We start from the raw sequence: 24500 nt of genomic DNA on the forward strand, positions 1-24500 counted from the left end.
ATTACAAATCAACATTTTCTGACATTAGATATTACAATGTCTTCTTCTTACCACTTTTGCCCTGAACAAATAATTAATAAGAACAAAGAAAATACACATTTTCGTTGTAAATGTTACGAAAAAATTAACACTTTTGATTCCTAATATCTTAAAATTGCACTAAATTTAATGAGAATAGAATATGAGTGCAGGGTTTCTTCTGTTTCTGAATGATTTGCGAATTGGTTTCATGTGTTTACTAGGATCAAAGTCACTTGTTCTCTATACAATTGATCGTAGTCATTGACATTCTATCTTGCAAAGTGGCCATACTAGAGAGTGGGTAACAATGTGCTGAACACGAATATCACATTGGAAAGAAAATGATTGAATCTCGTTGCAGAGATATTGACCTTCTGTGCGCAATATACCAAAAATAATTATACTATCATAAAATTACGCATAATATCAGGTACGTTTGTGTCATATTACATCATTCCAAGATGCAAGGAAGTTACTGTATCATACGAGCTTAAGTTTTAATAGAGAGCATCGCGAAATTGATGCTGCGAGATGGTATAATAGGTTGCGTATAGTAGGCCTAAACTCATTCTGGCACAGTACTTCTCAATTTGTTCGTATTTTGTGAAGCATGCACAAGTTAATGTTTGTTGATTGAGTGGTTGTTGTCTGAGTTATGAGTGAATGAATGTAAATTCAACACTAACAAAGCCTCGCAATTGCGCAATAGTGATATCATCTTTTGTCATATTTGCGAAATTGCATTTGATGCACAGACAAAAGACCTTCAGATCAATTGTTAGGAAAGCTAGTGATTTGTATTTCGGTTGGAAAATAAGTTTTCAGGACAAGAACTGTTCTCCACATGTATCCTGCCGCACTTGTGCAGTAAATCTTTCACAATCGCTTAATCGTAAATGAAAGACTAGATGTCATTTTCTGCGCCCATAATTTGGAAGTAGCTTACGAATCATTTGAATGGCTAACTATTTTCTTTGTGTGATGCCGCCAGTTTCTGTAGACATTATCAAGAAAAAGAAGTGCACAATGCAATATCCTAACATACCGTTGCTGTACGATCTGTTTTGATTGGCGAAGGTTTCTAAAGACTCCGACAGAGTTTTCAATTGTCAACGTCAGTATTTGATGACAGTAGAGATGATGATTTCTCGTGTTTTTGTGAAACATCTAAGTCACATAAAATAATTGTGAATATACTGAAAGACCTTCCCCATTGACAATCCGCTGGCGGCCCACCAAACAGCAGACCTCGGGCCAGTATCGGCAGCAGCCCACCAACGATATTACACTTTTTCCGCGGCGGCCCGCCTAGCGGTAATGTGTCTGCTGTCATCAAAATGTCGCACTGGGCTGGTCTCCCACAGTGTTGGGCAAAATCAATTGAAATCAATTGCAATTGATCAATCAATTGAAAGTAATTGCTCTGAAAATCAATTGCAATTGATTTCAATTGCAATTGATTTCAATTTGTAATTGACAATTAATTTCAATTGCAATTGAATTCAATCATAAAATTTGCAATTAAATTTTCGTCAATTGTTAATTGTTAATTGGTCACCAGGCAATTGAAACTTTTAATTGTTAATTGTCAATTGCAAAGGGTGCAATTGAAACATTTAATTGTTAATTGCAATTGACAATTGAAACTTGTAATTGTTAATTGTAATTGTTAATTGTAATTGAAATCAGCAATTAAAACTGAAGATAAGAAGATGTGTGTGTATTGTGTTGTCCACTTGTTACTGTTTTACATATTTCAAATAAGGTACTTATAAGAAATGCTGGATACCTACCATCCCTTCCCCCCCCCCTGGGAAGAAAGCCAGGAAACTAAGTATTTTTTAAAATATATTATGTTTATGGTTCTATCCCCCTCGAAAGAACTCTATATGCCCGTCATGCATACAATAGGAATGGGCACCAGCGAGTTCGAGCGAGTTTTCTTTAAAACTCGACTCGACTCGAAGCAGACATCTTTGAGCTCGACTTGAGATCTCGGCTCGAAAAATTTCCCCCAACTCGACTCGAATTCGGGTCGAGTTTCCAGTCGAGTCGAGACAATTCGAGGTAAATCCTTTGTGTAGTTCCAAGTACTACTATCTTCAAATATCCTACATAGACAATATAATAATCAATGATACTACTACTACTACTATAATTAATTATCATTATAACACCGTGTACCTGTATAAACATGGAATATAGGCGGTTTGTATCGGAATACTAAAAATTAGTTGACTGTCGATCTTAGTCGTCAAGAAATCTTCAGGAGGCAAGGACATCGGTCACGAGGTTCTTGGTTTGAGTTCAGGAGGAGCAAGTATTGGGGCTCGAGCCAAAAATTGTTAGAAGTTATGGGACTCCAGTCAAACATGTTCAAAACTGCTCGACCCGGGCTTAGGGTTGTCAACAGCTCAAGCGGCTCGCTCACAGCTTATTCACTTATCGAGCCGAACCGAGAAGTAAGCCGAGCCAACAGCTCATCCAACCGAGCCAGCTCCAGCCGATGGCTCACACGAGCCGAGCCGAATTGAGCTGATTGCTTACCCCAACCGAGCCCGTTCGAGCCATCGGCTCAGTTGAGCTGACTCGAACCCAGCCTATGGACTCGTTTCAACGGAGCTGGTTCGAGCCATTGGCTCCAATCGAGCCGAGCCGATGACTCGTCTTTACCGAGCCGGTTCAAGCCATTGGCTCAATTGAGCCCAGTCGATGGGTAATCCCAACCAAGCCAGCTCAAGCTGTACGCTCAGTTGAACCAAGCCTAGTCGGTTGACATCACTATTCCGGTTGGGCTTCTACTTTGGCTAAAAAAATTGGACCGTGCAGTTCTCAGCCTTGATGGTAAGAACTACAAAAAATGATAAGAAATCTTTAGTTTTACGTCTCACGCTTATGCCGGATAGGCAAAAGGATACGGTGATGATAGGAAATGAATGAAATGAAGAAAGTGGGAGGAAACGGGAGAACCCCGAGAAAATCCACGAGCACGGTGTTTGTCCACCACAAAGTACAAACTGCGCGAGCTGGGATCGAACCAGGGACCTCAAGCACCGGAGGTGAACGCTCTACCACTGACCCACCGCGCCAACTGGTAAGAACTACAGTATATACTTATATTGGTGCTCACGGCGTCATTAACTTGTTCCGCCACCAACGAATTTCAAGGTACTTTGTTCTGCATCTTTTGTGTCGCTTTATGCGCCTATTCCCACATTTTGTGCATCACCGGAAGTGGGTCAAAATTGGCCTACAAATATGGCGGAACAAGTTATTGCTCTTCTGCCACCAATGAATTTCGAGATTGTTTCCTTCACATCGTTTTGTGCCGTTTTGTGCGTCTACTTCCGTTTTGTACGTCGTGGGAAGTGGATTAAAATGAGTCCCCAAGGTGGGACGAAAACGATCAAGAGTTCCGCCACTATTAAATCTCGAGGTCGTTTATTTCACATCGCGTACCCTTTTGTACGTCTATTTCGACGTTTTGTGCGTCACTGGAAGACGGTCAAAATGGGCCTCGAAGGTGAGACGAAAATGACCCACTCCTCCGCCACTACCGAATTTCGATATCCTTCCTTTCGCATCGACTACTGAATTTTCGTGCTGTTTCGTGCCCCCATTTCCACGTTTCGTGCGTCACCAGAAATGGGTCAAAATGAGCTTCCAAGGTAGGACGAAAATGACACACTGTTCCGCCACTATCGAATTTCGAGGTTGTTAATTTTACATCGCGTACCCTTTTGTGCGCCTATTTCGACGTTTTGTACGTCACTGGAAGATGGTCAAAATGGGCTCGAAGGTGGGATGAAAATGACCAAGAGTTTCGCCACTATTGAATTTCGATATCCTTCCTTTTGCATCGACTAATGGATTTTCGTGCCGTTTCGTGCCCTTGTTTCCACGTTTAGTGCGTCACCGAAAGTGGGTCAAAATGGGCTTCCAAGATGGGACGAAAATGACCGAGAGTTCCGCCACTATTAAATCTCGAGGTTGTTAATTTCACATCGCGTACCCTTTTGTACGTCTATTTCGACGTTTTGTGCGTCACTGGAAGACGGTCAAAATGGGCCTCGAAGGTGGGACGAAAATGACCCACTGCTCCGCCACTACCGAATTTCGATATCCTTCCTCTCGCATCGACTACTGAATTTTCGTGCTGTTTCGTGCCCCCATTTCCACGTTTCGTGCGTCACCAGAAATGGGTCAAAATGGGCTTCCAAGGTAGGACGAAAATGACACACTGTTCCGCCACTATCGAATTTCGAGGTCGTTAATTTTACATCGCGTACCCTTTTGTGCGCCTATTTCGACGTTTTGTACGTCACTGGAAGATGGTCAAAATGGGCCTCGAAGGTGGGATGAAAATGACCAAGAGTTTCACCACTATTGAATTTCGATATCCTTCCTTTTGCATCGACTAGTGGATTTTCGTGCCGTTTCGTGCCCTTATTTCCACGTTTTGTGCGTCACCGTAAGTGGGTCAAAATGGGCTTCCAAGATGGGACGAAAATGACCAAGAGTTCCGCTACTATGGAATTTCGAGGTCGTTAATTTCACATTGCATACCCTTTTGTGCGCGTATTTCGACGTTTTGTGTGTCACTGGAAGACGGTCAAAATGGGCCTCGAAGGTGGGACGAAAATGACCCACTGCTCCACCACTATACCTACCGAATTTCGTGGTCCTTCCTTTCGCGTCGAGTAGTGAATGTTTCGTGCCGTTTTGTGCTCTTATTTCCACGTTTTGCGCGCCACCAGAAGTGTGTGAAAATGGACGTCCAAAGTGTGACCAAAATGACCCATTGTTCCGACACTATCGAATTTCTAGGTCGTTTCTTTCGCATCGTTTAGTGATTATTTTTTTAAAAGTTTTCTGTGCCTACTTCCTCGTCTTGTGGTCACCGGAAGTGAGTTAAACGGGCCTTTAAAGTGGGAGTTAAATGGCTCACTATTCCGCCACTATCGAATTTCGGGGTTGGTTCTTTCGCATCGTTTAGTGTGTATTTTGTACCGTTCTGTTCGCCTACTTCCACGTTTTGAGCATCACCAGAAATGCGTCAAAATGGTCCGAGAAACTAGAGCCATTGTTCCGCCACTATCGAATTTGGGGGGTCGTTTCTTTCGCATCGTATAGTGCCTGCTTTGTACCGTTTTGTGCTCCTATTTCCACTTTAGTGCTTCTATTTCCACTTTAGTGCGACAACAAAAATGGGTCAAAATGGCCTACAAGTATAGCGGAATAACTTAATGCTGTTCCGTCACCATCAAATGAGGTCGTTTCCTTCACACTTTTTATACATGATTTGTGTCGCTTTGTGCATCAGTGGAAGAGGGTCAAAATGGACCTTGAAAGTGGAATGAATATGTCTTTCTCTGCCATATTTGTAGGTCACCTTTGACCCACTTTCGTTGGCCTACAAAACGTGAAAGTATGCGCAGAAACGGTATAAATATGCACTAAACAATGCGAAAAAAGCGACCTTGAAATTCGATACTGGTGGGAGAGTGGATCAGTTTTCTTCCCACATTGAATGCCCATTTTGACCCACTACCATTGATTCACAAAACGTAGGCTTACAAAACGGTAGAAAACACGCACAAGACGATGTGAAGGAAACAACCTCGAAATCGTTCCTGACGGAACAACATTAACTTGTTCCGCCATATCTGTAGGACCCATTTCCGGTGACGCAGAAAACGAGGAAATAGGCGCACAAAACGACACAAAAATGGTAATTTAGCTTAATTACATGGAAATTTTAAGTTTGTAAGCTTAATTATATGGAAAATTTTATACATTTTTCCTTTAAGTTGGTCTAATTAACGTTGATTTGGGACTTTTAAATTGTATTCATTTTTCCACTGAAAAATATGTATAATTCAACAAGTTGATTTGATTTTGAGTTGCTTTTGGGGTTTAACGTCCCGGTCAGCAGCGAGGCTATATGAGACATGGACCTACTGATTAACGTGGAATCCGAACCACATGAGCTCCCGCAGGGAATCGAACCCGGGTTTCCCACGCCAAAGGCGCGTACGCTAACCGCTTAGCCACGGAGGAGCTCTATGATTCAACAAGGAAATATTTATTAGTTATAATTATAATAATTATCTATTTATATATAATTGAATTCATTGTAATTTGGTCCATAACAAACACTTTACCATTTCGTACTAGCTGTTATACCCGTTCTTCGCACGGATCAGATAAAATATCAATGTAAACAAATTGAACAACGTGAGAACAATTAAGAAACATTTCTAACATTGGATATATTTTGTGTGAATATATATCCAACAACGTACATGTGCTTTCATTGGGAAGGCCGATGGGGCTGAATTTGAACGTAAACACTATCGGGGGTGTCACTATACGTCTGAGCAACCCCGATAAATATGGATTCGACACAAATTCTACTACTTTTACATGTCCCGGTGAACACCCCCTCAGACCCCCTTGGTTCGTATTGTGAAACAATCTCCTCTGGCATCCACCAACCCCCAACTAATACCACGAAAACTATGAATGTGACACTAACATCTGCCCTTTTCTACTAGTTTTTACATATGCCGGTAAAAATCCCTATAATCCTCTGGTTCCAATTTTGAAAAAAACAATGCCTCTGGTCTGCAGCCGATGGGGGCTGTATTTGGAAGTCAACGGCTGTAGAAGTATCACCATTCATCTCAGCGACAGCTAAAACTATGGATTTGACACTAATATCGGTCACTTTCCATTAGTTTTACATGTCTCGCAATTCCCCACCCCCGGTGACTCCCGGCCCGCATACAATGCTGGCTAAATTTGAAAATCATCGCTAATGAAAGTATCACCATTAATCTCAGCCACCGCGAAAACTACGGAATTGACATCGGTCATTGTGGATTATTTTTACATGTCTCGTGATCCCCTTCATAATGCCCCCGTTTCTTATCTGATGGGGGCTAAATGTGAAAGTAAACGCGGTCTTGAGTTTCACCAATGAGCTCAGCTACCCCGAAAATTATGAATTTGACATTAATATCGGTCATTTTCGATTATTTTTTTACATGTCTCGGAATTCCCCCCTCTGGTGACCCAAGGCCCGCATACAACGGTGGATGAATTTGAAAGTCATCGCTAATGGTAGTGTCACCATTGATATCAGCAACCGCGAAAACTATGGAGTTGACACTAATATCGGTCATTTTGGATTACTTGTACGTTTCGGTATTTCCCCCCTCCCCCCCATTGACCCACGACCCGTAGCAGAATACGATGATTTTGGAAGTTAATGCGATCGGAGTTTCACCATTGATCTCAGCGACCGCGAAAACTATGAAATCGACACTGATATCAGTCATTTTCTACTACTTTTACATGTCCCGGTAAACGCCCCCCTGAGACCCCCTGGTTCGAATTTTTTCGAAAAAGCTTTGCCTTGGTGTGAAACCTGGACCAAGGTATCTTTGACCAAAATTTGGTAACTCTCGGTCGACTTGTCTGGTCCCCAGGCCGGTCCCGGTAAACGTCTCCTGGAGACCCCATAGTAAGGAATTAAAAAAAAAAACTCTTCGTCTTGGTCTGGGGCCTAGACCAAGCTACCCGTGACCAAATTTTGAAAACTTTCGGTCCACTCGTCCCGTCCACAGGCCGCACAAAGATAGACACACAGACACACGAACAAACTATTTTATTTATATTAGAAAGGTCAGATCCGCTGTTATTGTATTAGTGCGATGCTTGAGCGATTGATCGTAGAAATTCAAACTCCGATGAGTGATAATTTTATAGGCTTGTTTTATTACAAGTTTAAACTCTTTAGTCAGTAGAGAAGAGGGCGTGAATCATGGGTCAGAGTTGATGACAATGGGTTTTGGCGGGTCTGTGGGTCACAGTGGGTAAGAGTGATTTATGGTGGGTGGTGGGTCAGAGTGGGTCACGGTGGGTCGTGGGTCACGACGGGTGGTGAGTCAATTGGTCGTGGCTAAAGTTTTCATTGTCCCACGCCCTCTCTGAACTACAGTGTTGAAAATTAATCAGTGAAAATCAATTGCAATTGATCAATCAATTGAAAGTAATTGCTGTGGAAATCAATTGCAATTGAATCAATTGCCAATTAATTTCAATTGCAATTGAATTACAGAATTCAATTGCAATTACTTTCCACTGCAATTACTTTCAATCAATTGATCAATTGCAATTGATTCTCCTTTTTTAATGGCCAACTGCAATTAACAATTAACCATTACTTATTTCAATTGTTAATTGCAATTAACAATTAAATTTACAGATTAATTGTTAATTGTTAATTCAATTGAAATTTGCCCAACACTGGTCTCCCACCACCGTTTCTCTTCTGAATCGCTAGTGCCGCCATCAAACTGCAACATGACCGCTTCGTAACAGCCAGTACCGCCATTAACGGGCCCTTCACTGCCGCTTTTAATCCTCTACTCTCAATATTAGCAACAACGTATTGGTACTTGAGTGCTGAAACATCTGCACCAATACATAGTTAAAATACAAAATAACTACCACTTCAGCGTTGTACTTGTAAGTTAACACCAAATATTTTACCTGGTTAAAGGGTTTTGCTCTTTCCTCGGCAGAGTGATTCATAAACATTTTGGACTTCGTAATATTATAATGGGTCTATGGGATTTTTCTTTATTCATTAGTTATTGAATAATTTATATATACTTTCAATACTGATAATTATTAATCAATGTAACGATAATTAAACAATAACCATAATAACAAAAGGTTATAGGTGCATAAAACGAATAAAGAAGTGAAAAGTAGAACAATATTATATATGCTTGAAGGCTCATAAAGGGAAAAAGGCTAGTAACAAAGTAGAAAACATAATATATTAAGTGAAAGGACACTATGATGAAATGATAATGAGTGAATTGCACTAGACATCACATCATGAGGTTTCGTTAGTGGACAGATGCAGTTATCTTCTGTTCCTGGGGCAACTCAGGAACTCATGTAGACAGGGGAGGCCCATATTAGTTGGTAATCACTGTGCGTATGATGGATAAACATGATGTGATAGATGGCGTGGATGATATATGACAAAGATCTCGGGGTCTCTAGTGGCAGGATCCAATTGGAGGTGATATAGTGTCAGCTTGTGCCAACTAGCCGTTTGAGCAAATTATGTCTATTTTGAGCCTGGGTAACAACGTTCTTAAGATGTGGGATCCAAGATAGTTTATTGTCAAAGGCAATACCAAGGTAAGTCAGAGTCGAATGAACCGGAACTGGTGTATGCTAAACATGGAGGCGTAGCAAAGTCGGGTTACGGTACACTCTAGAGCGTCGTCCTGGTGGTAAAAATACAAGTGATCGTGTCTTCACAGAGTTAAGTCTCCATATGTTACACCAGTCGACAAATCTATCAATAGGAAGTTGCATAAGCCGATTAATTTGGTGAATAGTACGGCCTGTTGAAAGAAAAGCTGTGTTGTCAGCAAACTGATAAATTTGTATGTTGGCTGGTAATCTGAGATCGGCAATGTATAGGAGATAGAAGAGAGGCGACAAAGATGAACCTTGAGGAACTCCAGAGTGTAAGAAGATTGGATGAGAAAGAGTTCTGTTTATGGATATGTATGCCAGACGTCATGTTAAGAAGGAATTGATCAAGTGTATATAGGAAATATAAGTAATATATATTGATGTAGTTTATAAATAAGCCCAGGATGCCAAACTTTATCAAATGCTTTCTCGAGATCAAAGGTGACTAAACAAGACAGAAAACTAATGTTATATTGGTCATAAACGGCCGTGGTAAGACGTAATAGCTAATCTATAGTACTGAAATGAGGCCGGAAACCAGCTTGATGGATAGGTAGAAGATTGTGTCGTCGGATATGGTCATGGAGTCGGTGAACAAGAATCCGTACCAAGATTTTACAGAGGCAGCTAGTTAAATGAATTGCTCGATACGACTGAACATCCGATGAGGATTTCTTTGACTTCGAATAAAAGAACCTTCGAGAATTTCCAATCAAGTGGAAAGAAACCAGTACGAAGGATGATAATATAAAGTTGACTGAGAAATAGAAGAAAAGAAGGAGGCGCATGCTTGATGAGTACATACGTCATACAATTAAAGCTAGGTGCAGTATTGCGTTCCTTTTGTAGACTTGTAGTGATATCGTCTGGTAACACCAAGGTTTCTTTTGCTAGTCACGGACGACTAGCTCCCGCCCAAAGGGTACCGCCCTTTATATCGGGATGTGGAGTGAAGGAATAATGGCTATCAGGAAAGTATGGATGGGTACTGTAAGATTTATTAAACTCTATTAAGACATAATCATAAATATATGGGGAGGATATTAAACTTTATTTCAACATTATATTGTTCATAATCATAAATATATTGGGAGGACATTTACTGATCAAGAGAGCAGTAAATCATATATTAAAGGAAGAGGTGGGCATTATGGTCGTTAACTTAATCATAGCTTAAGGTGGATAGGATGAATGGAAATGAGGTGCACTAGACGTCAAGACAACGGATTTTGTTAGCAAAACAGATAAGGGTTATCTTCTGATCCGGGGGCAACTCCGGATCTGATGGAGACAGGGGAAGCCCAGTTAAACAAGAGGACTACTGTGCATAAGATGGAATGATGCAAGGTGATGCCGTAGCGGTGAAGTAGTCTGTGATGAATAGATGGTCGGGACTGTCAGGGGTAAGGAGAAATGGTAGAGGGTAAAGAGGAGTGAAAGAGGGGTATGTCGGAGAAGGACATTTGAAGGATGTAAAGCAAAATGATGCATTGTGTCTAGAAGCAGGGGATGATGAGTTTGAAACCGAGAAGAAATGTATCGAAGGCGTAAAATTTCAAGGTGATAAAGAATGTGGGGGAATGGAGTGCGATCGTAGAGTTCATGTGTTGGGCTAGGAAGGCGGATACGGAAAGCTAAGCGGAGGGCGTGTCGTTCAAGAATTTGAAGTCTAGTACAGGGAACAGCCTGTATAAAATGAGGGAACAGCGGCAATCCAGGCGGTAAAACCAAAAGGTGAGAACTGGGCGGAGAAAGACTGTAGGTTGTTTAGAGCATGTGTGTGTTCAAGCCCCAGGTAGTACCAGTGATACGGCGTAAAAGGTTGAGGCGATTGTAGGCTTTGGATTGTACGAAACACCAAAGACATCGCCTTCGAAGCATAACGGAAGTAACTTGCAATTGTCAGTGAGAATTTTACTTTTGGAGTTCATTGTTTGCAATGAGCAAAGCTTTAAACAATATATTTGAAATTTTGGCAAGTAACAAATAACGAAACATGTTCTGCTGTAATCGGTCATGAAAATAGTTTTGTAAGCCTACGAACTGTCTAACAATTGTTACATGAGTACAGTGCTACTACCTGCTGGTCATATCCTAGCTCAGCGGACATTATCGATTCCTCATGTTTTACATGGAATACTATTAGCCTGTTAACATTTACTTTATTTGTCTTCTTTCGCACCAGGGGCCACTTACACATCATGTTCTTCAGGGGTAAAAGTGAATCTGAAAAGGTAGAGGACGGTAGGTAGCGGCATGACGTCACGCCGCCCCTACCTATCCTTGCCCATGGTAATTTCTTAGGAACGGGGGGACGCCCTACATATTTTTTGGAGCTGGGAGGACGGCGTCCTACCGCGTTCCCCTGCACTTTTACCACTGATGTTCTTGTCATTTTCGCTTAACCAGCAACTTGATACAGTTAACAGACTATTGTTCATTTGTAAAAGCACTACGGTATATACTAATGTATGCACATTTTTATCACTCACAAAAAGTCTTCTCCCACTAGTAAACGTGTAAATTCTCTATGTTAACGTTTGAAGGAGTCCACCTACACTGCATCACCATGTAACAAATGAAGAACGCGAACCAAACATACAGGCAGCGCGACCAGACGACGATTTTTCCCAATAGGCTCTTTAGCGGCAAAGCTGCTATCGTCACTGGCGGCCGCCAGCGGGAAAGACCTACAAAACGGCATAAGCGGGCAACGCCCATATCCTCCTTGACACGGCCTGGGTTGGCGGCCTGGCCGCTGAAGTAAGAGGCGGTCCGCCATCGATGGCGGCAAATTGTCAATGTGGTTGTTGATGATAAAGATCATTCTAAAAGCAAAGCGGAGAATCTGGCCTCACAACTTCGACAGTAGACTCTTCTCAAAGAAAATGTCAGAGTGACTTCACTTCGCAAACGCTATCAGCAACTTGAATCTTTCTTTAGAATAGAAGTAAGACATGTCTTCTGTTGCAATATTGATTATTTACTACAAGAATTTGCAATTACACATGACTCCATGAATGGACCGATTTCAAAATGAACGGTTTGGTAAATAACAGGAACCAGCTTCCATCCATACTAATCGGACATACAATCTACATGAATGATTTACGACAACCTACAGCAGATATTGAAGAGGAATAACTGCTATAAGTATGGCTGACAAATCTACGCTGATCTGAAAGTTCTGTCTATCTTGACAAGTTATATAAAGTTTTTTCTTTGTCTATGGGGCAACATAGTATACAGGTAGAAAGACTGTCCTTCATGAGAATCTTTTAAGCTTGGAGAAACGAATGTACAGCATCCACTATCGGCAAACTTGCATAAAATAAGCATTCCTCCTTTACACATCAAGCTCGACCAAGTCGGAAATTTCGTAAAAGCCATGGATAAGAATAGAGCAACATTTAAGTACCTGTATGAAAAAAAAAATCATCGACTTAGTGAAGCACTTGTAAATTCATCAGATTAAATAGCTCTTCAGAGACTCCAAGTTTGAGGCAATTCTTCACAGTAAAAAAAAAAAAAAAAATTATGTTTGGGATGCATTTTGTCAAGTAGCAGCAAATTTCCTGGGAAAAAGAAAGGCCGAAAACTACAAGGATCTGGTTGAGGATATGTTCGGTTTGTATCATAAGTTCGGCTGCAAAGTAGACCTAAAGATACACCTTCTTAATTCTCACTTGAATTTCTTTCCTGATAACTATGGGAATGGCGAATGCTTTCATCAGGACATTGCGAAGATGAAGCAAATTGTCTATGTCGATGCTGTTCTGACCACCGTTGAAATCTCATCAGAGATTCTTCCCAAGTCGATTACAAACGACGGTCCAAAAGGAATCGAAAGTCAGACTCAGATATGGTATGCTTAACGTATTCTCATATACAGTATTTACACAATTACTGTATTTAACAATATTCTCAAAAATGTGCACATATTACAAAGGAACCGTAACCAATTCAGATATTTATTTGTTATATTCGTTTTCAGCACATCGAGTTCATTAACAAAGGACAATTTCTTTTTTATCTGAGAAACATGAACTTTTGGAAAATATGTTCAATATTATTATTATTATTACTGGTCGTTATATTGGTAGTATATAAAGTTGATGATACCGCAACTGCCAGACTATTTGTCTTGAAGTAGAAGGTTGAATACCAAAATTGCAGGATTACACCCCTTACCATTATAAGTATATAGCATTTCAATTAAATTTTATTATACTTACTTGGCAGGTACCACACTGACGTATGGCATTACAACCTTGTCTACAAAACTTCCAAATCCCAGCTGAAAATTGGATGTAATATTTTTCATACTTTCAACTAATAAATCGCCAAGGTTTGACAGCATCTCTTTGTCATCTTTCATAGAGTTTGACAGATCCATTAGATAATAAAGATCCAGAGAATTGTCTTCCTTTCGAATATACGTGACTTCCAGTTCTATAGGGTCATCTGTAATAAATACGAGAAAAGGTATATAGATCTATTTAATAAATAATATGAGAGGCAGCAGTGCCGGACTGGCTACTAGTTGGCCCCGGCGACTGATATTTTGTGCTGGCCCCGAATTCTCAATCCCCCAACCACCATAACCGAACTGCCCACTGTTTTCCAACGACAAAAGCACACCATTATCTTAGATAAAGCACACTATTCTTTAGTAGCCACATAGTACATTATACCATAAAGATCATAATATAAAATCAGGGCATATGTTATGTAACAATATTTATGAGAACAACCAGTGGCGTATTTAGGGGGGTGGCTTCCGGGCTTAAGCCCCCCCGAAAGCTTACTTAGTATAGTAAAGTAAATGAAATATCTTGCAGAATTTTCACATTTCCAGGCAAAGCCCCCCCCGAAAGTTAGCAAAGTCCCTCCCGAAACAAAATCGTAAATACGCCACTGAGAACAACACAGACAGTGATCATTAGCATATTTTCTTCATCTCGGCTTGAAATGGCTGAAATTTAAAATTGTTAATAAAGAACTACGGACAAATTAATGTAAAGTTAGCACTGGCGTTTTCAGAATTCGTGAACAAGGGATACGATAAGCTGCAAAACAGCGCCCCCTGCATGCAGTTTGAAATATTTTTCGGGGGGAGTATACCCTCCGGAACAAAGTCCACGAACTATGTCAAGTACCCAGATTGCGCGTATTTATGGAACTCTTGTGCCCATATAGGTCTACAGGGTGATCGTAACGGAACTATCTACTATGGTTGAGACGTGATTAAAGATAAGGAAAGAAATTGTCAACAGTAAATCTTAATATTGCTACCAGAAATTGATGAAATGAATTTTCATTTCAATTTAACCCTTACGTACTCGCGCGGAGTGTTCACAGACCCCCCAAAAAGGTAACTTTTGTGTTGCTCGCCAGAAGTCCTGATGAAAAAATATAAAAATAATGTCTGTAAACGAGTACAAAAGAATCCAATTGCAGCAAATACTTTTAAAAACATTTCTAGAGTTATGCTACATTGCCTTAATTATTACAAAAATATTTTTATTGTAAAAAACTAATATCAATTTTGGGTCTACTGGACTCCCGCGCGAGTACTGGTGTCACAAAAAAGGCGCGAGTTCTTACGGGTTAAGTAATTTTATTCTAAATTCATGTGACGACCTATTTTCATTAACATTGTCATTGGGCCTCCTTTTGAATTTGCTTCTGTTTGAGCGGCGATTGCCACCTAGCCACCTAGGCCAGTTGAGGATACTTTTTTTTTTTTTTTTTTTTTTTGCTCCTGAGTTTCTAATTCAGTTCCCATGATCTCTCGCCCAGGGTTGCCTAGGACCATTCCCCCTAAATTCTGGAGATGGTACGTTGGTCCATGCGTTAAATTTTGGGAAAGGTGGATAGGAACTCTTCTTAAATTTAGGGAATTTTTAAACTAAAAGTTTGGAACGATAGTATAAAATTATTGTATGTACCTGTATGAGTTTGGTCTATCTCGTTCCCTGTTGTGGGTAAAAAAAAATCCAAAAATATTCGCAATCAATACGTATTTGCCATGTGCTCGTTACGTGGATGATTTTTGTCCTACTTTATCTTTGATGAAGGTTTATTGGATTATATGGTCTTATGAATAAATATATAGGTCAATTCTCTTCCATAGAACACAGATACTTGATGCACTTCTCTTGAATTTTGCAAGGATGTGTGTTGGCCCACCTTAAATCTAGGAATTATCAACAGTAGAAATTGGTAAATGTTCACTAGGATCCAAATACATAGCGGCAATTTTTTTTCATCGAATGTGAATACCTTGATACACCTCTTCAACTTCGGTGATGGGAATTGTCGGAAATAAAAAGAAGGATAAACGTTCTCTAGGATTCGTATACACTTTACGTAAATTTCGATGCTTCAATCTATGTTCTTCCATAGGTAAAAGTTGCCAAAATTCTAATTTTGGAAGATTTTGACGTAATTTGCCATCTTAACACTTTGAGGCTTAGGAACAACTCATAGTCTAAGATAATTGGTGATGTCTGATTGGTTGATCTCTGCTTTTGATTAACAATGCCGACTTTGAAAGTAAGAAAATTAGTGTTAGGTCATTGAGTAAAAGTTATGTTTTGCTGGATTTCATTAGCTGATCATTGCCTCCCGTAAACTTAAAATTTTTTACTTGAAATGAAATTATGGTATAAAACCTGATAAGCAGTTATTAAAACCGGTTAATATACAACAACATTTTTTTTCAACTTTGAGCCTTAGGGTTTGCAGTCATGGTTCAAACGTAGTCTAAGCTCATTGGTGAAAAATTAATCTTAGTCAAATCTGTTTGATTCCTGCCTCTAACACCAAATTTTGGACTTGAAATCTGATAAGTAATTATTGTAACCTATTAATATATTTACAATTTCACATTTTGAACCTGAGGATTGTAGTTGCGACTCATAGTCTAAGTACTTTGATGTAAAAATTTAGGACTTGAGTCCTGATAGATAATTGTTAAATTCGATTGGTGTGCAGCGACAACAATTATACAATTCGAACTTTCGTTACATCTCATGATCTAGGGACATTGGTAGAAAGTCATCCTTAGTGCAGTCTGATTGGCTCATCACTTTCAAATCTTTATTTAAAATTTTAGAAAAGATTTCATAATTATCTCCTAACATTTTTAATTTGAAAATTGTTTAGCCCACTGATTAGTTTTCTTTTCTACATTTTTAGTTCGTTTTACTACATGCTCTTTGATGTGGCGAAGTTATTGGAATTCAATCTAAGAAGATATATATATATATATATATATATATATATATATATATATATATATATATATATATATATATATATATATATATATATATATATATATATATATCGGGTGTTGCAAATTAAGTGTTACAACTCTTGGGAGGTGACTCCTGTCACTGAGACAAGAAAAAAAGTTCTCTTGAACTTTCGGCTATCGGACATAGTTTCGGATCTACAAGGTGTCGAAAGCGTAGGAAAATGACTTTCGGACGCCAATAGTTCGGAAACTATCCAATGTAAAGAGTGCGGGTAAAAAATTCACTGAACAAGTCATACCTGCTCTATTGAATTTTGCATGTTTCACAATCCTACAATGCACGCGCAAGGGGTTCCCCAAAGGAACGTATGGAGTCCCGGATAATCTGCCAAATGAAAATTGGTCTAAATGGATATGAATTGATACGGTTTCTATCGGGTAACAATAATTCGTTTGTATTAAGTCGACATCTGGAACAAATACAAAAATGGCGGACAACTTCATGCCCGTTGTGTGTGGTTGCGTAATCGCCAGGTACGGATGCTGGCCAACAGTGACGTTCTGAGTATTAAATGTAGCGAATTTGTACTCAAATGCACTAGAAAGACTTCTGGAGTGTCAGTAGAGCACAACAGATGAAGCAGAGTGATTCACATGTGTGGAAACACGTAACGAAAAATGCTCAGAAATGCACTCATACCCAGTAAACGTGAGTTCAAAGCGTCGGAAATGTTAGGAATAGCATCAATAACATGAAAGGCATTGCCAATTCAGCAATAATATTTCATCAATCCGATGCAATATGATATGCACGGTTGCATACCAATAAGGATGCAACAACTGAGGCCAAGTAGAAATTGTGCAAGAGCACTAACTAAGAAACTTGGTAAACTCAAGAAATGTCAGTAGTGGGATCGCATGATCGATATTGAAATGCGGCCAATGTGTGTTTTGATATCAACATGTAGCTAATGAACAAATATCAAATGTCCCACCACTGCTGGAACACCATCCCACGTGCGAAAACTAGGAAAATAACGTTGTACATTCTGCTATTACATCTGGTGCACTTTTTGGTAAAACGTAACTAAAGTTCGTTCAAGGAACGTTCAGTACCTCATGTAAACAAATACACGTGGTGATGGCTTTATTTCATTGGTTACAGAGCCTATCAACATCCATGCGGTAGAAGAAAATAGTCCATCATCAAGTAAGCTCTTTTTTAAATGTTTTTGTTTCTTATAAAGCAATTTCCTTCTAGAAATGCAATTTCCTTACAATTAAATAATAGAAGTAACAATATATCTAAGAATTAAATTGAATTAATGCAATAAAAGAGAATACGCATGTGCAGAAAGTGGCTTTGCTCCACCTTCGCGCGAATTACAGTTTACAATATGGCCGCGTGCGGGGAATATGTAAAACATCGACAGGGTAAACCGTTGCGTAGTGGTGAAAAACGTATTGTTCTCAATGTTTTCCATAAGCTGTGTGAAAAACATCCAACGCTAGCCATAAAAGACATAGTGAAATTAACTGCAGAATTTACTGGTGTGTCTGTGTTTAGTGTTAATGGTGCTCGCAGTGAAAGATTAAAAAAAGGAATACTGTCAACTCCCGGGAAGAAACATAGACGTGAGAAACCAGTATTGGAAGTTCAGTGTGATGAATTTGTAAGAACTGCTATTCGTAGAAAAGTTCATCAATTTTATGTGAGAAATGAACCACCAACAATCAATAAAGTGCTGTCCGCTGTAAACATCGACACAGATTTACCTAATTTCAAAAGAACGACTTTTTATACTCTACTGTGTGAAAGCGGGTTCGAATTTGTCCGCAGAAATCGAAAACAAATAATCATTGATCGTGAAGATATAGTACACTGGCGGAGGGAATACCTAAGGAAAATTCGTTCCTACAGGCAACAAGGTAAAAAAATATATTACCTTGATGAGACTTGGGTCAATGAAGGTCATACGACAACAAAAGTGTGGGTTGACTCAAGTGTAAAAGAAAGCAAGCGTTTCTTTCAGGTTTGAGCACCGGCTTGAAAAATCCTACAGGAAAGGGGAAGCGCCTGATTCTCCTACATATTGGAAGTGAAGACGGTTTTTTGGAGGGAGGGGTCTTGCTTTTTGAATCCAACAAAACGGGGGATTATCATGATGCGATGACAGGTGATGTGTTTAGCAATTGGTTTCGAAACATTTTGCCGAAACTCGAACCTAACAGTGTGATTGTCATGGACAATGCGCCATATCACAGTGTAAAGTCAGAGCACATTCCAAACAGATCGTGGGTCAAAAACGATATTATTGAATGGATGGGAAATAAAGACATACCATACGCAAAAGACATGATAAAAGACGAGCTAATTCAGGTGATAAAAGCAGCAAATGTAAAATCAAAATATGATAAATATATTATTGACAGTATGGCAGAAAACGCTGGCCACACTGTTTTAAGACTCCCTCCCTACCATTGTTTCTTTAACCCGATTGAGTTGGTGTGGAGTCAGGTCAAGGGTTATGTTAGAAGTAATAATACCACGTTCAAAATCAAGGAAGTTAAGAGCTTGGTTCAAAAGGGTTTGGAGCAGGTAACAGCTGATAAGTGGCAAGAGTGTATTAAACACGTCGTAGGCGAGGAGGAAAAATTCTTAGAATTGGATGGGATCTGTGATTCAGTTGTTGACCGTTTGGTTATAAATGTTGTTGACGACACCAGTAGCAGTGAGAGCGAGGACACGGATATGGAAGGGATTCAACCCATGTCAGATTCGCAATAGGTATGTTAACATGTTTTTATTTTTCGCTTTTGTTTACTTTTAAAACCACAATCAAATCATCAAATAGCATTATTGTTATTTTAATCGCGAGTAGGGAAACAAACAGAAATTCCAACTTTAATATGTAGTAATTATTTCTTGCTTTTATAATGCAAAATAGCCATGTTTGAAATTAATCGTTTCGTCTGCAAGATCACAATATTTCTCGTGGTGGTATTGTTTTGTAAACTGCGTGGTACAAGCACGTGCTTCTCGAACGAAGCGCTGACCGACAGCCAATCATCCGATGACTGGCGGAGTAATACCATTCTGCAATGTTTACATCAGGATCAGAAGATTCGTTGAATGAAGAACGATTGTATCAATGTCCCTCTTTGTTTGGGACATTGTCCCACAGTCGACACATATGAAAAGAAATGTCTTAATCCATGGTTCAAATGCTGATAGAGCGTGAAAATAACGAACTTATATTATGTCACACGTCTTCTTGGACATATGACGTACTCGAAATATAGGAAAATACCTCCAGAAATTCGTATCTTACACACAGTGCGCATGCCAAGAAAAAGACGAAAATGAAACAATTTTTCACATGTAACACTTTTGCTGGAACACCATACATATGGAAAATAAAACGACATGAGACATAGGAAGAGACGTCTTAAAGCTCTGATTGTTTACAGCTGTGCAGTAGGAGTAACAAATTGAAACACACAAGCATGTCGGGAAGCTGTACAAAAGCGCTCGCCAAACAAAGTGGGTACTCCTCAAAGGAATGAATACAGAAAAAGTTAGGCTCCCTCGAAACAACAGGGCTAGAGCGCTCGCTTTCGCTCGCGTGGTAGCAGTTTTCAATCTTACTGGGAGCCCACGGCCTCAGACTCAAGACCCGAGCAGTGATTTTCATATTTTTCGTACGTGGGACGGTGTTCCAGCAGTGGTGGGACATTTGATATTTGTTCATTAGCTACATGTTGATATCAAAACACACATTGGCCGCATTTCAATATCGATCATGCGATCCCACTACTGACATTTCTTGAGTTTACCAAGTTTCTTAGTTAGTGCTCTTGCACAATTTCTACTTGGCCTCAGTTGTTGCATCCTTATTGGTATGCAACCGTGCATATCATATTGCATCGGATTGATGAAATATTATTGCTGAATTGGCAATGCCTTTCATGTTATTGATGCTATTCCTAACATTTCCGACGCTTTGAACTCACGTTTACTGAGTATGAGTGCATTTCTGAGCATTTTTCGTTACGTGTTTCCACACATGTGAATCACTCTGCTTCATCTGTTGTGCTCTACTGACACTCCAGAAGTCTTTCTAGTGCATTTGAGTACAAATTCGCTACATTTAATACTCAGAACGTCACTGTTGGCCAGCATCCGTACCTGGCGATTACGCAACCACACACAACGGGCATGAAGTTGTCCGCCATTTTTGTATTTGTTCCAGATGTCGACTTAATACAAACGAATTATTGTTACCCGATAGAAACCGTATCAATTCATATCCATTTAGACCAATTTTCATTTGGCAGATTATCCGGGACTCCATACGTTCCTTTGGGGAACCCCTTGCGCGTGCATTGTAGGATTGTGAAACATGCAAAATTCAATAGAGCAGGTATGACTTGTTCAGTGAATTTTTTACCCGCACTCTTTACATTGGATAGTTTCCGAACTATTGGCGTCCGAAAGTCATTTTCCTACGCTTTCGGCACCTTGTAGATCCGAAACTATGTCCGACAGCCGAAAGTTCAAGAGAACTTTTTTTCTTGTCTCAGTGACAGGAGTCACCTCCCAAGAGTTGTAACACTTAATTTGCAACACCCGATATATATATATATATATATATATATATATATATATATATATATATATATATATATATATATATATATATATATATATATATATATATATTAGCATACTGTGATAAATAACTGTATATACCGTGTGCCACATAAGAGTATTAATGTAGGTTTACTTATATTATTTTAATATACACTATGTGATCAAAAGTATCCGGACACCCCCAAAAACATACGTTTTCATATTAGGTGCATGTGCTGCCACCTACTGCCAAGTATTCATTATCAACGACCTCAGTAGTCATTAGACATCGTGAGAAAGCAGAATGGGGCCTTCCGCGAAACTCACGGACTTCGAACGTTCTCAGATGATTGGGTGTCACTTGTGTCAGAAATCTGTACGCGAGATTTCCACACTCGTAAACATCCCTAGGTCCACTGTGTCTGATGTGATAGTGAAGTGGAAACGTGAAGGGACACGTGCAGCACAAAAGCGTACAGGCCGACCTCGTCTGTTGACTGACAGAGACCGCCGACAGTTGAAGAGGTTCGTAAAGTGTAATAGGCAGACATCTATCCAGACCATCACACAGGAATTCCAAACTGCATCAGGATCCACTCCAAGTACTATGACAGTTCGACGTGAGGTGAGAAAACTTGGATTTCATGATCGAGCGGCTGCTCATAAGCCACACATCACACAGGTAAATGCCAAACGACGCCTCGCTTGGTGTAAGGTACGTAAACATTGGACAATTGAACAGTGGACTAACGTTGTGTGGAGTGACGAATCACGGTACACAATGTGGCGACCCGATGGCAGGGGTGGGTATGGCGAATTCCCGGTGAACGTCATCTGTCAGCGTGTGTAGTGACAACAGTAAAATTCGGAGGTAGTGGTGTTATGGTGTGGTCGCGTTTTTCTTGGAGGGAGCTTGCACCCCTTGTTTTGCGTGGCACTCTCACAGCGCAGTCCTACATTGATGTTTTAAGCACCTTCTTGCTTCCCACTGTTGAAGAGCAATTCGGGGATGGCGATTGCATCTTTCAACACGATAGAACACCTGTTTATACTGCACGGCCTGTGGCGGAGTAGTTACATGACCATAACATTCCGGCAATGGTCTGGCCTGCACAGAGTCCTATAGAACACCTTTGGGAAGTTTTGTAACGCCGACTTCGTGCCAGGCCTCACCGACCTACATCGATACCTCTCCCCAATTCATCACTCCGTGAAGAATGGGCTGCCATTCCCCAAGAAACCTTCCAGCACCTGATTGAAAGTATTCCTGCGTGAGTGGAAGCTGTCATCAAGGCTAAGGGTGGGCCAACACCATATTGTGTTCCAGCAGTACCGATGGAGGGCGCCACTAAATTTTAAGTCATTTTCAGCCAGGTGTCCGAACACATAGTGTATGCCCCGAACATGTGAGTAATCTTTGCGTATTCCAACAAATACATGGACCTGGCATGCCTGAAATATTTTTGCCAATTCATTTATTTTATATTTATCTTTATTCCGCCGAATTACTAGTAAAGTAAATATTTCTTGATTCTCTTATCAGTTTTAAAATATTTGATTTCAATTCCGTTGCCATTATTTTGGAATGAATTTACTAGCACTACTGAAAATAACCAAACCGACAGTATTTCATGTAGTATAATTGGTTTGCTACATTTGTCAGCTAATTTGTAGATTTGATAAGTGACTAGTGTCCTGTTCAGAAATTGTTGTAAAACTTTTGAGAAACACAACGTACAAGAACTTGTGAAATTCAGACTCGTAGTTTGTAGTTTGTGAAGTGTCAGACTAGTAATTTTAAGAAGTGGGCCCTTGGTTTGCACTAAAAGATTCATAGCTCGTTATGTGTAATACAACATATTTCAAGTTGTATATTGATTTTCTTTATTGCAGTTTATTCTTTACATCCATTATTTTTAGGGTTGTCATATTACACGATTTTAGCAGGTGCCACCCGATTTTCAGGTGCTATATTCGCCCCCGCTTAATCATCTCTTAATCATGAAAAACCACCCGCTTCTTTGGATTGGAGAAAAATCTAATACAATTTTGTTGATAAAGTGTTGTTATATTCAACATAAACCGCTACATTTCTGTGTCAATTTCAATTCCGATTGAGAAAGTTCGGACTCGCGCTTAGGTTCAGGCTGTGAGCTATTTGCCCAGTGCGCGTGCGCAGAGCCCTTTGCTAATAAGAGATTTGCTTTAATGTATAGTGTTTACTTTTCTTATGATAAAAAAAATTAGAGATTATTTTGTGTTTCTTAGAGAGAAAACCGTAGAACAATATCTGCCATATATCTAGTCGTTCTTTCAGAAAAATGTTTTGGGAGGCGGCACACTTAGTATTCCGGGGGCACTGCTGGTACTATATTATTTATTATTATATTATAGACGTATTATTTTGGTCTCCTCCGGGGGGCACTCTCGGAGTTCCGGGGGAGCAGTGCCCCCCAAAAACATGTCTGGAAGAAACACTGCATATATCGCTTGCTGCGTTTTTTTTTTTTTTTTAAATCTTGCCTTACAGATATCTTAGTGTAATACTTACTTTACAATTTGAGAGTCACATTTGTTGAACTTAATAAAACATTAATGACAAAAACTAAATTTGCTTTACTTTAGTTTCGTTAGAAAAGTACATTAGAAGTGTCACTTAACAAAGAAATCACACACACCACACAAATGGTCCGAAGGATCCTAGATCAGTATTTGTGATACACAAGTTCACATCAATACTTACGGTTTAGAATGCCCCACTTCTCTAATTTTAAAATATGGCAAAATATATATATATATATATTTAAGTGCAGACCTGTGCCCAGTTACCTACATCACTCAGTTTTGTTATTAATAATTATTTTGTGATACAGATGAAAATGATGCATGATGATGAAAGGTGAAGATTGAAGGATATAGCATACAACAGGTCCTCATCATTTCCCGAGGACTCACGAAGTTCAGTCTTTTACGGATTATTCACTGAGGACCTAGGAACTTGAAAATGGGGTAACAAAGCGACTTTCATTTACTTATCGACTGAAACTTGTACATGACATACCACCATTTCTGTACGTGGTGCAAGAGTTTGAACTATCCTCGAGTACGGTGCACTTTATGTGCGCCTCTGTAGTGCCCTTGTACTTTATATTTCACTATGTGTGAGTGGGGGGGGGAGGACTTGAACGCATATTGCATGTCTTGTGCTCGTGGATAGTTCTTACTGTTACATTACGTACAAACGTGATGGTATTTCATGTAGAAATTGTAATAGCACACATAAGAAACGCAGAT

General features: G+C 39.7%; 1 protein-coding gene across 1 annotated transcript in view; it reads right to left on the reverse strand.

Moving 5' to 3' along the window:
- The window catches only part of LOC145670979 (integrin beta-PS-like), a 77824-nt gene that overhangs the window by 39821 nt on the left and 13503 nt on the right, over positions 1-24500 (reverse strand). Inside the window, exon 4 of the mRNA XM_081739604.1 lies at positions 13545-13773. Coding sequence (XP_081595730.1) covers positions 13545-13773 — 229 coding nt within the window. The remainder of the gene's footprint in view (positions 1-13544; positions 13774-24500) is intronic.

The sequence above is a fragment of the Thermobia domestica genome, chromosome 15, assembly GCF_964235325.1.
Source record: "Thermobia domestica chromosome 15, izTheDome1.hap1.1, whole genome shotgun sequence".
NCBI lineage: Eukaryota > Metazoa > Arthropoda > Insecta > Zygentoma > Lepismatidae > Thermobia > Thermobia domestica.